General features: G+C 41.8%; 1 protein-coding gene across 4 annotated transcripts in view; it reads right to left on the reverse strand.

Moving 5' to 3' along the window:
• Positions 1-350: 350 nt before the first annotated feature.
• PLEKHA3 (pleckstrin homology domain containing A3) overlaps positions 351-13,598 on the reverse strand; it is a 32,223-nt gene continuing 18,975 nt past the window's right edge. For 3 of the 4 annotated variants that reach the window (XM_002712316.6, XM_017342968.4, XM_089328069.1), the window contains 4 exons: positions 13,366-13,530; positions 9,377-9,420; positions 8,050-8,165; positions 351-2,389 (listed from right to left, as the gene is read on the reverse strand). In XM_002712316.6, coding sequence (XP_002712362.1) covers positions 2,262-2,389; positions 8,050-8,165; positions 9,377-9,420; positions 13,366-13,530 — 453 coding nt within the window. In that variant the 3' untranslated portion in view covers positions 351-2,261. The remainder of the gene's footprint in view (positions 2,390-8,049; positions 8,166-9,376; positions 9,421-13,365; positions 13,531-13,598) is intronic. The other variant, XM_017342969.4, reaches the window with a different exon arrangement.

The following is a 13,598-nucleotide window of genomic DNA, read 5'->3' on the forward strand; positions in this document are numbered from 1 at the left end:
GATCAACAACCACATGTTACAGAAAACCTGACAAGCTCAAAGTCTTATAGACCTGTTCTTCTTTGACTCATCTTTTCCTTAACATTCAGGAAGATCAAGCATATTTAACAATTCACAGGGCTCCTCAAAATGCAATATTCCTTTAAGCTTTATAGGTTGTTCTGTGCTACTAGTTCACTGATGGAAACTTAGATATAACATATGACACATTTATACTGCCTAAAAATATGATTTCCCAAATGTGTTTGGTTCCTAAGGGGGAAAAAAAAGTGGCTGAAAATCACAATAAAAGTCGTACCTAGGAATACAGCAAATCTGTCAAGCACCTATTTCAAAGAGGGAAAACGATACAAAAGAGAAAATGACTTTATTTTATAAAAAATATTTACAGAAAACTTTTCATGAACTCATATATTTGAATAAAGAAATAGCAAATGAATTCATTTCCTATCCTATGAGTTCAAAAAGTTATTATAGTATTTTTATCATAAATTTATTACTTTGGGGAAAAAACAAAACACTGACTACCAGAAAAAACTTCCTATTGGCAGCACCTTGATCTTCTTTGTATTCTCACTGTACAAGTTCTTACTATACTGAAAAAAAGCAAAACACCTGATTACTTCACCAACATGGAAATGTACTATATTATCAAACTTTTTTTTTCAAATTAGTCTTATGAGCAAGAAAAAATGCCACTAAATACACTGGAATGATCTGTGTGCTAATTAAAATCACACTTTTAAGTAGCACACAGTTTATAAATACATAGTAATGTATCTAGGTTGTTTATAGATTCCATATGCCCATATTAAACTTAAAGAAGAAAGCCTGTCATTACATATTTATTTTAGTAAATACCCAAGTATTAACTCTTTAAAAAAAAACCCACATTAACTTGCAAGAGAAATTTAAGGTGAAATATTCCACACCATTCTAAGTTCATAGGCAGCAAAAACTGACAACATGCTTCATTTGTATTTACCAGCAGGCCCAGATTAAAAAAAAAAAAATTAAATCAATAAAGAATACTATCATAGCACTTAATAAAGATTATACAGAATATCAGTGAGCGTAAAAAATACAATGTATTATATGATGAGTTTGATTGCAAAAACCACATATTTATTAAACATGATTAACTTAAAAAACACCAAACCAGTTTGCTTTAAAGTGCTCATCATCCAAAACCTTGGACAATACCATCACCCCAAAGTGAATTCAGAAACACAGATAACAAGGCAAACACTGACAATAGATACAGACAGGCACTATCAAAAAATACTATTTGTTCTTTAAATAATGCCATTCTCAAGTGGCAAAGAACTTTGAAGGAATTCCTCTTTTGTATAAATATTCATAAATTAAAATGTCTCCAGATATCCTAAAGAGCTGCAAACAATACCTTACAACAGCAGCTTAACATCTATCTGAGGAAAAAAGCACTAAAATCCTCTTCCATCAGAAGTGGTTTATTTCTCTGGCATAAGTGAGCAAGGTCACTACAATGTTAGCCTCATTTCTAAAGCAAGGTAAATAACAATGCATACATATCTTAAATTTGGTATGTCACAAAAGTGAGGATGCAATACTCTTTTGATGTAACAAGAAAATAAATAAACAAAAATTAAATATTTTAACCCAACATTTGGTATTGGCAAATTCAGTAGTGTCAACTTCACATATGAAGCACAGCACAGTCTGGGTTTTAAAAAATATTCAGATTCAATGTCATGGTATTTGGGTTAAAGATATTTAGAATATTAAGAGTTTCCTTTTTGCTTAAAGAAACAGAATACAATCACCATCAAGCTGCTATCATAACTCAGTTTTAGCTGGGGTAAAGTGACCATTTGGTCCATGGCACAAGTTACATGTATCACACTTCTGTCAAACTGAAACCTTTCAAGATTTCATGTTTATAAGCTACAATACTCACTGACCAATCCGTCAGTCCCTCACAGTTTTTTAGAAAAATATCTACATTTGTCTTTATGGATGTCAAAATGTTACATCATCATTTGTTTAAAAAAAAAAAAAAGATGCACATTCATACTGTGAAGTTATTAGGAAAATACTCTTGCAAATAAACTATATAAAGATAAAATACACTTCAAAAGTATGTGGGTTTTTTGTTTGTTTTACAATATTCTATAAAGTGCAGAGAAATCCTAAGGGAGACGCTAATCCCTATGACAACAGCTGAGTGGCAGCAGCTTTTGCATAGCAATACTTAGAGGAAGCTGGACACTTCGGTTGCCTCAGGAAGAGAAGGGTGGAAGAAGGGCTTCCGATTCAGGCTTCTTTTTGGCCGTGAGTCTGTTTTCTTCAGGAATGGTTGCTGATGTCAAGTCTCCATTAAGTGTATTTCTTGAACAGTGAGTAGGTCCTAATTAAGAAAGTAATTAAAAGATTAAATATCCTGTTAATACTAAATCCAGGACTTCTGTGAAAGAACATGTTTTAATTTTCTATTCAGGAACACAAACTTTCTTTAAGCTTTCTGTTAGCTGTTATTTGCTGTTTTCCAGGGTTTTTTTTTTTTTTTTTTCACTTTTTTAAGATTTATTTGAAAGGCAGAGTGATAGAGAGAGAGGGTGAGTGTGTGTTTGTTGTGAAAGAGAGAGAGAGAGAGGGAGATCTTTCATCCTCTGGCTCATTTCCTAAATGGCCATGTCTAGGTCACACTGAAGCCAAGAGCCAAGAACTCCATCCTGGTCTCCCACACGGGTAGCAGGGCCCAAGCACTTGGGCCATCCTCTGCTACCTTTATTTCTAGGTGCATCAGCCGGAAACTGGATCAGAAGCAGAGCAGCATGGACTCTGAACAGGCACTCTGATATGGGATGTCAGCCTTCTAAGTGGTAGCTTTATCCACTGCACAACAATGCCAGCCTGTGTGTCTGGGAGGAAAAAAAAAATCTAACTTTTCTACTACTGACAGCCGTAAGGAGAAACTTCAGAGTTTGTGAGATAAATATGAAACTATCTTAAGTAGAGATTCTTGCTCTGTTCATTGCTAGAACCATGGCTGGCACATAATGGCTATTTAATAAATAGTTGCTGAATTAAACGTAACCTTTCTTAACTTGCTGTGGCTTTTCCAACCTAACTGGTTAATGCTTTTAGTATCCCTCGTTACCTGGCAAAGAAATCAAGGTGTGAAAAAGGGCACACCTCCCACAATTGTTAGCAGAACTCAGACGAAATCCAGGACTGCCCCTTTTTGTTGCAAGGTTTTCTGAGCACAGCTGACAAGGCAGCTCACACCGAAGGCTGCCACCATTCTTTAGAATACTGCTCACTGAACCATCATGCCACCCCAAGGAGACAGAGCTGCAGTGGCACAATTCTACCCTGAGGCCGCAGTACTTGCATACATACTGTTTTCATTTATCGTGACCATTTATTATCTTTACAATTTTTTAAAGATTTATTTATTGGCCAGCACCGCAGCTCACTAGGCTAATCCTCCACCTGCGGTGCCGGTACTCTGCGTTCTACTCCCGGTTAGGGTGCCGGTTCTGTCCTGTTTGCTCCTCTTCCAGTCCAGCTCTCTGCTGTGGCCTGGGAAGGCAGAGGAGGATGGCCCAAGTGCTTGGGCCCTGCACCCTCATGGGAGACCAGGAGGAAGCACCTGGCTCCTGGCTTCGGATCAGCGCAGCACGCCGGCCGCAGCGGCCACTGGGGGGTGAACCAACGGCAAAGGAAGACCTTTCTCTCTGTCTCTCTCTCTCAATGTCCACTCTGCCTGTCAGAAAAACAAACAAACAAACAAAACAAACTGAAAGACACAGAGAAAACTTCCATCCTCTGGTTCACTCTCCAAATGCCCACAGTAGGGTGGGGCGGGGGTGGGGGTACAAAGGCAGGAGCATAGAGTTCCAGGATCCTGGGTTTGTTCTGGCCCAGCGAGGGCCCTTGCAGCCACTTGGGGAGTGAACTACTAGGTAGAAAACCTCTCTCTTCTGTCACTCTGCCTTTCAAATAAATAAATAAATCTAAAACCAAAAATATTCAGGCCAGGTTCCCAAAAAGGAAGAAAGCTTAGGAAAAATGGGTAGCTTTCCAAAAAACTAGTAACTCAGCTATCACCTGGCCTCTGTGTGAGAGACAGAGAGAAGTAGCATCTAGAAGACAGGGCAGACCACACACAGAACTCTTCTCTGGGCTAAGAGAGTTGTGTGTACAAGGCACAAAGAACGGGGAGTGAATCAGAGTCTGTGTTACCTGCGCACTCTGCCTCTCTTCTTTCTTCTTCCAGGTCTTGCTTAAGTGGTCCAGGAAAATTTCTTTCTCTCCTACCTCCCTCACCCATTTTTCTTCCTTCATTTCTCTACCCTTTGTCCCACTTAATTTCAAAATGCTAACATACCCTCTTATCAATTATTAATTCTGTAAAAAAAAAAAATGGGCATGAAGAAAAAAAGATGCCACCATCTTCTAAACACCTGAAAACGGCCAGTAGTCCATTTTTGAACCACCGCCATCTGCCAGAACTCTACAGGTAAACCAGTTTAACTCTCTGGTTAAGTAATAACCCTATTATTTATTTATTTATTTATTTATTTTTGGACAGGTAGAGTGGACAGTGAGAGAGAGAGACAGAGAGAAAGGTCTTCCTTTGCCCTTGGTTCACCCTCCAATGCCCGCCGCGGCCGCCGCGCTGTGGCCGGCGCACCACACTGATCCGACGGCAGGAGCCAGGTGCTTCTCCTGGTCTCCCATGGGGTGCAGGGCCCAAGTACCTGGGCCATCCTCCACTGCACTCCCTGGCCACAGCAGAGAGCTGGCCTGGAAGAGGGGCAACCGGGACAGAATCCGGCGCCCCGACCGGGACTAGAACCCGGTGTGCCGGCGCCGCAAGGCGGAGGATTAGCCTAGTGAGCCGCGGTGCCGGCCCAATAACCCTATCTTAATCAGAGTTTCCAATACATTCAAATACTAGAAAAGCACATCACTATTCTGCCCCGTTTCAGCCACAGTGTGATTTAGCTAGGCTCTTCTAGGCTACCAGAAGCCTCTGAGCCACCATTTGTTGTGTCATTCCACAGGAGAAACACTAACCGACTGACAAAGGAACTCCTGGAACACGGCCTGTTCCTTAACTGGGAGCTTTAAGTAATTCCTATCCCATATGCTTCATGGGAAGTAAGAAAAATTTTGAAAACTACAAGTCTGTTCGTGGACGAGTATTAAGAAGGTCATTTTGTGCTCACAGGAAGTCATGGACACTACTTTCAAACTCCGTATTCTGGCACCCCTTCAAAGCTTTTCCTCTCAAGAAAAGTTAGCGACAATTTTATCACAAAATCTTTCCTAAGGTCACATTGTACTGTCTCTTTAATAAGGAAGAAAAAGATACAGGAATGAATACTAGGGTAAGCCACCACTACTAACAGACACAATTATTTGCCTTAACCATTTCGAGGTACATAACTAAAAAGGCTGATTATTTTTCTTCCAACTCAGAACTTGCCTTGATATTTCCCCTAGAAAAAAATCATGCTTTCTTCTAAAATGTTTGTAAAATGCAGATATAGTGAGAGAAAAAGATGACTAGAAGTTATTAAGAAATTACTAAAATGTAATCAGAGTAAAAGACTGTGTAACGCACACATACAAGAGTAACTCAGAAAGTTCACATTAACAGGATAAAAGGTCAGTCTGGAGATAGGTGTTCAGCCTAGCAGTTAAGATACGGCTTAAAACACCCACATGCCTCATCAGAAATTTGGGTTTCACGCACAGCTCCAGCTCCGAAGTCTAGCTTCCTGCCAATGCAAACCCTAGGAGGCAGCAGTATGGCTACAGAACTGGATTTCTGCCACCCAGGCAGGAGAACCTGGACTGAGCCCCCAGTTCCTGGCTTGTCTCAACTGCAGCAGGCATGTGGGAAGTGAACCAGTGGATGGGAGCTTTGTGTCTGTCTCTGTCTATAGTTGGCTCTCTATCTCTCTGCCTCTCAATTAACAAACAAGATGTATACTTTGGTACAAAAAAAATTGAAATCCACACACACAAGTTCATTTAAAATGTTATTATAGAGATGCTGGCACCATGGCACAGCAAGTAAAGCTGTACCTACAGTGTCGGCATCCCATATGGGTGCCAGTTCGAGTCCCAGCTGCTCCACTTCTGATCCAGCTCTCTGCTATGGCCTGGGAAAGCAGTAGAAGATGGCTCAAGTCCTTGGGCCCTCACACCCGCATGGGAGACCTAGAAGTTCCTGGCTCCTAGCTTCAGATAGCGCAGCTCTGGCTGTTGAGGCCATCTGGGGAGTGAACCAGAGGATGGAAGACCTCTCTCTCTCTCTCTCTCTGCCTCTGCCTCTCTGAAACTCTGCCTTCAAATAAATAAATCTTTTAAAAAAAGTTATTATAGGGCCTGGCACTGTGGCCGAACCTCTGCCTGTAGCACCAGCATCCCTGCAGCAGCAGTTCAACTCATGGCTGCTCCACTTCTGATCCAGCTCCGTGCTATTGCCTGGGAAAGTAATGGAAGATGGCCCAAGTGCTTGGACCCTGTACCCATGTAAAAGACCCAGAAAAAGCCCCTGGCTCCTGGCTTTGTCCTAGCCATCGTGGCCATCTGGGGAGTGAACCAACGGATGGAAAATCTATCTCTCTCTCTCTACCTCTGCTCCTGCCTCTCTGTAATGCTTTCAGATAAATTAATCTTTTTTTGAAAAAAAAAAAAAAAAGTATAATTCATGGATTTCACAAATGTTGCACCAAAATAAACTTATCTTTTAATTCCACCTTTAAAAAAGATGTATGGACCAGCATCGCGCCTCACTAGGCTAATCTTCCGCCTTGTGGCGCCGGCACACCGGGTTCTAGTCCTGGCCGGGGCGCCGGATTCTGTACCGGTTACCCCTCTTCCAGGCCAGCTCTCTGCTGTGGCCAGGGAGTGCAGTGGAGGATGGCCCAGGTACTTGGGCCCTGCACCCCATGGGAGACCAGGATAAGTACCTGGCTCCTGCCATCGGATCAGCGTGGTGCACTGGCCGCAGCGCGCCGGCCGCGGCAGGCATTGGAGGGTGAACCAACGGCAAAAGGAAGACCTTTCTCTCTGTCTCTCTCTCACTGTCCACTCTGCCTGTCAAAAAAAAAAAAAAGATGTATGTATTTATTTGAAAGACAGAGTTAGAGACAGTGGGGAGGGGGGAGGGTAGTGAGAGAGAGAGAAATCTTCTATCTACAGGTTCATTCTTCAAATGACCACAACATCCCATCCTGGGCCAGGATGAAGCCAGGAGCCTGGAACTCCCATCCATGTCTCCCATATAGGTGGCAGGGGCCCAAGTACTGGGGCCACCACCTACTGCTTTGCTAGGTACATTACTTAGGAGCTGAACTGGAAGCGGAACAACCTGGACCAGAACCGGTACTCATATGGGATGCTGGAATAACAGGCAGCAGCTTAACACCAGTACCTTAATTCCATTTTTATATAAACATTTGGAAGCATGTTCATATATTCTTGAAGATACAATATTTAAAAAGCAACCTTCAGCATTTGTTAGCTGTTTGTAGAAGGATAAATATATTTCTGTTGACTTTGTGCTTGTTGGATATATATACATTTGTTGACTAGGTTTGCTTAGATCTTTTTTGAAAAAAAAATTTATTTATTTATTTGAAAGGCAGAATTACAGAGAGGCAGAGGCAGAGAGAGGTCTTCCATATGCTGGTTCACTCTCCAATTGGCCGCAACAGCTGGAGCTGCATCGATCTGAAGCCAGGAGCCAGAAGCTTCTTCCCAGTCTCCCACGTGGGTGCATGAGCCCAAGGACATGGGCCATCTTCTACTGCTTTCCCAGGCCATTAGCAGAGAGCTGGATCAGAAGTGAAGCAGCCAGGACTCGAACTGGTGCCCACATAACTTTACCCACTATGCCACGGTGCCAGCTCCCTGCCTAGTTCTGAATTAAGGAATTAATCCGAGAGCAGGGTACAGTGTTCTGTATCTTTCATTCCAGAATATACAAAGCCTGACAATTTTGCCAAATAGGACAAAGAAAGAGACAGAACCTTTCTAACTTACTATCTGATTCTTCAAGGGGAATATCATTACAAGAGTCTGTATCTGAGTAGGTTCTTCGGCGTCGCTGGGAGAGTCGGTGAAGTGTAGACACTGGTTCTTTTGTACAGTGACTACTCCTGCAAATTAAATAAAAAGTGTTAAGTTGTAAGGACTTAAATAAATAAAAACAATATAACTTAATTGGAATTTTAAATGACTTCTCCTTAAGTGAAAATAGAATTACTTTTATGTCCAATATCTTATGTAAGCAACATCCTGCTCAGAGGTCAAACTGTAAGCGAGGCAACTCAAATAGAATCCAGCTGGTAACCTGCAGAATACAGCTGGCAGCCTGCACTAAACAGACAGGGTGTACAGAAGAGGAGGTCCAGCGAGACAGCAGACATATCAGAGGATTTACAAATGTTTAAAAATGGAAAGTTATAGATTTCACGAGTATGTGTCTAAAGTCAGTTCAAATCTGGTCAAAACCAGCAGACCAGCAGGGATGGACCAGGAGCCTGGGGAGCATGTTAGCGGTATACTCACTAGCCGGCACCGCGGCTCAATAGGCTAATCCTCCACCTGTGGCGCCGGCACACCGGGTTCTAGTCCCAGTCGGGGCGCCGGATTCTGTCCCGGCTGCTCCTCTTCCAGTCCAGCTCTCTGCTGTGGCCAGGGAGTGCAGTGGAGGATGGCCCAAGTGCTTGGGCCCTGCACCCCATGGGAGACCAGGAGAAGCACCTGGCTCCTGCCATCGGATCAGCGCAGTGCGCTGGCTGCAGCGCACTGGCTGCAGCGCGCCGGCCGCGGCTGCCATTGGAGGGTGAACCAACGGCAAAGGAATACCTTTCTCTCTGTCTCTCTCTCTCTCACTGTCCACTCTGCCTGTCAAAAAAAAAAAAAAAAAAACCTCCCATTTTCCTGGAAAAGGAGCAGGTAGAACTCTGCATTCCCTGACAGGGTCAGGCATGGGCATGGCTGGCTTCGTCCCAGCACTGATGGTTCAATCAAAGACGACATAATCATCAGAGAAAAACACCAAAACCACAGTAAGGGTTCAGCACTCAGCAGTCAATGTAGCAAAATGCATGCTAACGTCATCATTTCGACACTTTCCAAAAAACTAAATAAGATAGCCATAGCTAGTTAAATGAATACTACAAAAAATAAAAATAAAAAACAAACAGTTTAACAACCTGGAATACTGGCAAGATCTATCTAGAAGGTAAATTTCTTCAATCAAGTAGTTTTCCTTCTTTTCAGTAATCCCTTCCTTTCTTCATAAAAATTTCCTTAAATAAGGATAATTTTGACAGAACTCAGTCAAAACAAAAGTTGATTTTACCTTTCTGAATTACAAGAACCAGGGTGGCTGACAGAACGTTTCATCTGAAAATTAAAAAAAAAATTAGCATAACATATATGTCAAGTAGAATAATGCAGCTCACGTGCTTCCTATTATTATCATAATTAACAAAGATCTACTCAGAGAGAAAGGTATCTGGGAAAAATTTAACTTTTACAGAGCCAAGTAACATAATTAGCACTTCGTTAAATTCCTCCCTATAAACCATTAATTAGCTCTTTCTCAACATACACCAAAAACATGTTGTATTTTTTTCTCAATACTAAAAATCAAATTTTAACATATATATGTGTGTATATGCATAAAAACATAAAAAGTGTATCTATCAATAGATAGACAACCTAAAAGTCATACTTTTGTGATAAAAAGGAGTATCTAGCAAGCCAGAAAACAATCTAAGAAATGTCTCTCTTTTTCAAAGGCCAGCAGAGTCAGACAGCAAAGCTTCCCTTCATCAGTCATAACTCAGGGCATTGATACACAGTGTGGTTTTCATGGAAGACAGCATTAATGATTCAGGTCTTTGAAGACCTCAGAAAAACCCTAAGCCTCGAATTTAAACACTTAAAAAAAATAAATATCTGAACAGCACAGTATTTAATAAATATGACAACACTAAAAAAATTTAGAAGATCCAACTACTCCATCAAAAAACAAAGGGTAGTAGCCAAGTAAAATAATTATGGAAAAATTTAACATGGTAGCAAGAAAAGTAAAATGTATACAAAGCCTTAAGAAAGACTTTCTGGCCGGCGCCGCGGCTCACTAGGCTAATCCTCCACCTAGCGGCGCCGGCACACTGGGTTCTAGTCCCGGTCGGGGCGCCGGATTCTGTCCCGGTTGCCCCTCTTCCAGGCCAGCCCTCTGCTGTGGCCCGGGAGTGCAGTGGAGGATGGCCCAAGTGCTTGGGCCCTGCACCCCATGGGAGACCAGGAGAAGTACCTGGCTCCTGCCATCGGATCAGCGCGGTGCGCCGGCCGCAGCGCGCCGGCCGCGGCGGCCATTGGAGGGTGAACCAACGGCAAAGGAAGACCTTTCTCTCTGTCTCTCTCTCTCGCTGTCCACTCTGCCTGTCAAAAAAAATAAATAAATTAATTAAAAAAAAAAAATTTAAAAAAAAAAAAAAAAAAAAGAAAGACTTTCTACACAGGGCCTCAAGAGTCTTACAAGTCCAGCTCTAATGTTTATGTACATAAACAGCTTCTACATTTGAAACATGAGCCACTAATTGCTCTGAAAAACCCCAATTGAAATTATAATAGAAATGACCCACCCAATTTATGGCCCAGAATTATCTAATGTGATTGGCATTAAGGTCTAAGTGACCATTAGTATCTCTTATAGCAGAAACTATTTTCTTTAGGATTACTCATTCAATAATATCCTCACTACAATAATAGCTTAATCTATGGGTCAAATTAACAGCTGTCCGAACTTTGATGATGATTCGAATTAAAGTTATATCCAAGTTTATTCGAAGATGTGGATTCAATGAGATTAAGTAAAGCCATTATATAGATCAGACTGAACAGTTTTGGAATTCTTAAGTATTTCAGCTGGATTTTTCACACACATAAGTTTCATATCAAAAATAATACTTTCACATAAATAAATAACTCAAATTACTCTATTAAAAAATGTTCGTCCATGAAGCCCACTTGACCTTATTTTCCACATCCATAAAAATTTCACCATAAGCTACAATTCTTGCTCTTCACATCTAGTAAAATGGCATAGCTAGGAAAAATGAGTAGCCTCTAACCCAGTACTTCCTAGATAAACTTACTGAGTTTCCTGTAATTTTTCTACAGATAAAAGGTTTTGGCTTAAAGAGAGTTGTTATAGTTTCTTACATGTAAAATACAAATGACTTCTCTGGACTTCAGAGCACCAGTTAACAGAAAGCATTGCCTAAGAAGTCCAATATAAGACCAAAGCAGCTTGGAGGTATTTTTTTAACACATTTAGCTGTATAAAATACATCTTTGAAAAAAAAACAAAAGCAAAAAGTTATGCCTCTTGTACTTACATATCAATCTCAGGAACACAGCACTATTTATATGTCTGTAGAGACTGGTTTTTTTGTTCAACTGCATTTAAGTTACAACATAGCTACACTCATTCTAAAAAGCACCACTGTCAAACTAGATTCTACCATATCCCACATCTTGTAAACTGGTATTCAAAAGCAACAAAAAGAGTTCAACAGTCTAATACATTTCAGAAACATTAAACACTACCTTCTGTTCTCAAACAGAACATCCTTCAGTATAAGATAGGCTTGAAGAAGTCCTATCACACTGTCCTCATCAATTCAGAGAAACCCAACTCATTCAAGTCAACCTAGCCCTTCCCAACTAATCTGACCATAACACTCATTGTCTCAGGGTATACCATAAATGTTAGACCATCATACACTGATTAGAAAACCACGCTCTAAGTAAATCTGAGCAGGGGCTGACTGTGGTGAACTGGGTTACACTACCACTTGCAACATAGGAATCCCATTCATCCCCATATTAGTGTGCCAGTTTGAGTCCTGGATGCTCTGCTTCTCATCTAGTTTCCTGCTAACGCACCTGGGAAGGCACCAGAAAATGGCCAAAGTGCTTGGATCCCTGTGGGAAATCCGGATGGAGCTCCTGGCTCCCAGCTTTTGCTTGGTTCAGCCCTGGCTGTTGGCAGCCATCTCGGGGGAGTGAACAAGAGGATGGAAAATCTCTTTCTCTCCACCTCTCCCTCTGTTAATCTGCCTTTCAAATAAATAAATAAATAAACAAATCTTTAAGTAAATTTAGGCAATTATCTTTACTAAATCTCACATAACTAAATGTGGTAGGGTGGATAAGAGTATCTTCCAATAATAGCTAAAACTCAGCCACATGGCTCTCTTCCTCTTACAAATGGGCCTCTAAAAAAAAAAAACAATGTAGTCTTATCAACTCTTATCTTACCCACAAGTTCCTCCACAACATGCTAGAGAAAGTTTATTAACTTGGAAAGGACAGGAATCAACCACCCACAGCAGAAAGAGTACTTGCTGTTCAAAGAGATCAGGAGTCAAGGAACTAGCAATAAAAAACACAACACTAAGCAGGCTTTGCAATGATTCTCTGATCTGCAGAATATATGTATTTTTTTTAAGATTCACTTATGAATTTGAAAGGCAGAGTTACACAGAGAGAGGAAAGGTAGAGAGAGAGATCCTCCACCTGACGGCCCACTCCCCAATTGGCCATAACAGCCAGAGCTGCGTCAATCCAAACCAGGAGCCAGGAGCTTCCTCTGGGTCTCCCACTTGGGTGCAGGGACCCAAGAACTTGGGCCATCTTCTACTGCTTTCCCAGGCCATAGCAGAGAGCTGGATGGCAAGTGGAGCAGCCAGGACTTGAACTGGCACCCATATGGGATGCCTGTGCTTCAGGCCAGGGCATTAACCTGCTGCACCACAGCGCCGGCCCCAGAAGACACGTATTTTACTGATGCAGAAACGGAGGACTAGAGAGATTAAGTAACTTGTCTACCTAGGGCATTCAAAATTGTATGTTAACTACAAAATACTGTTCGCACAGACACATCTCAAATTATCTACAACTCCTTTTAGGATCTGCCCACTGGAATTCCACTATAAATACAACATCACACTCCCCCCACCCCGTGAAGTATGACCAAGCCAAACAGCACTCCCCAGCCCTCTACGTGTCAGAGTACAGAGTGCATCACAATACTTCCCTGGCACACCAGGGTCAATGGGTGAAGCAGCTCATGGTCCTATCAGCCCCTCTGAGGGGGAGGGGATTAGGACACCAGCACACACGACGAGCTCAACAGCTGAGAAGATTCAATACAGAATAGGAGTGCAAACACACAAACCAACTCAACCTGTGGGCTCCTACTTCCACCTTAAAAATAAAAACAAAAGAAAGCCCAGATACATTAACACTAGAAGGAAAACAGAAAGTTCCCACCATCTGAACAGGAGAAGGTGACACAGGAGACACTAAAGGATCCGGATGGGGCAGCTGAAACATCTCAGGCTTAAACTTGGCATTTGCTATCTTCACACATTCCTCAAGTGTCGTGATGAATGTATTACATGTAGCACTGAGCAGAGAAGAGGCTTCATTCATATTCTGAAAAATCACAAAGATTTGAACAGACTTGTACATAGCTACACAGAATCACACACAACCTTATGGTC

This window comes from Oryctolagus cuniculus, chromosome 3 (genome assembly GCF_051225735.1).
Source record: "Oryctolagus cuniculus isolate XC-2025 breed Fujian yellow rabbit chromosome 3, ASM5122573v1, whole genome shotgun sequence".
Taxonomy (NCBI): Eukaryota; Metazoa; Chordata; class Mammalia; order Lagomorpha; family Leporidae; genus Oryctolagus; species Oryctolagus cuniculus.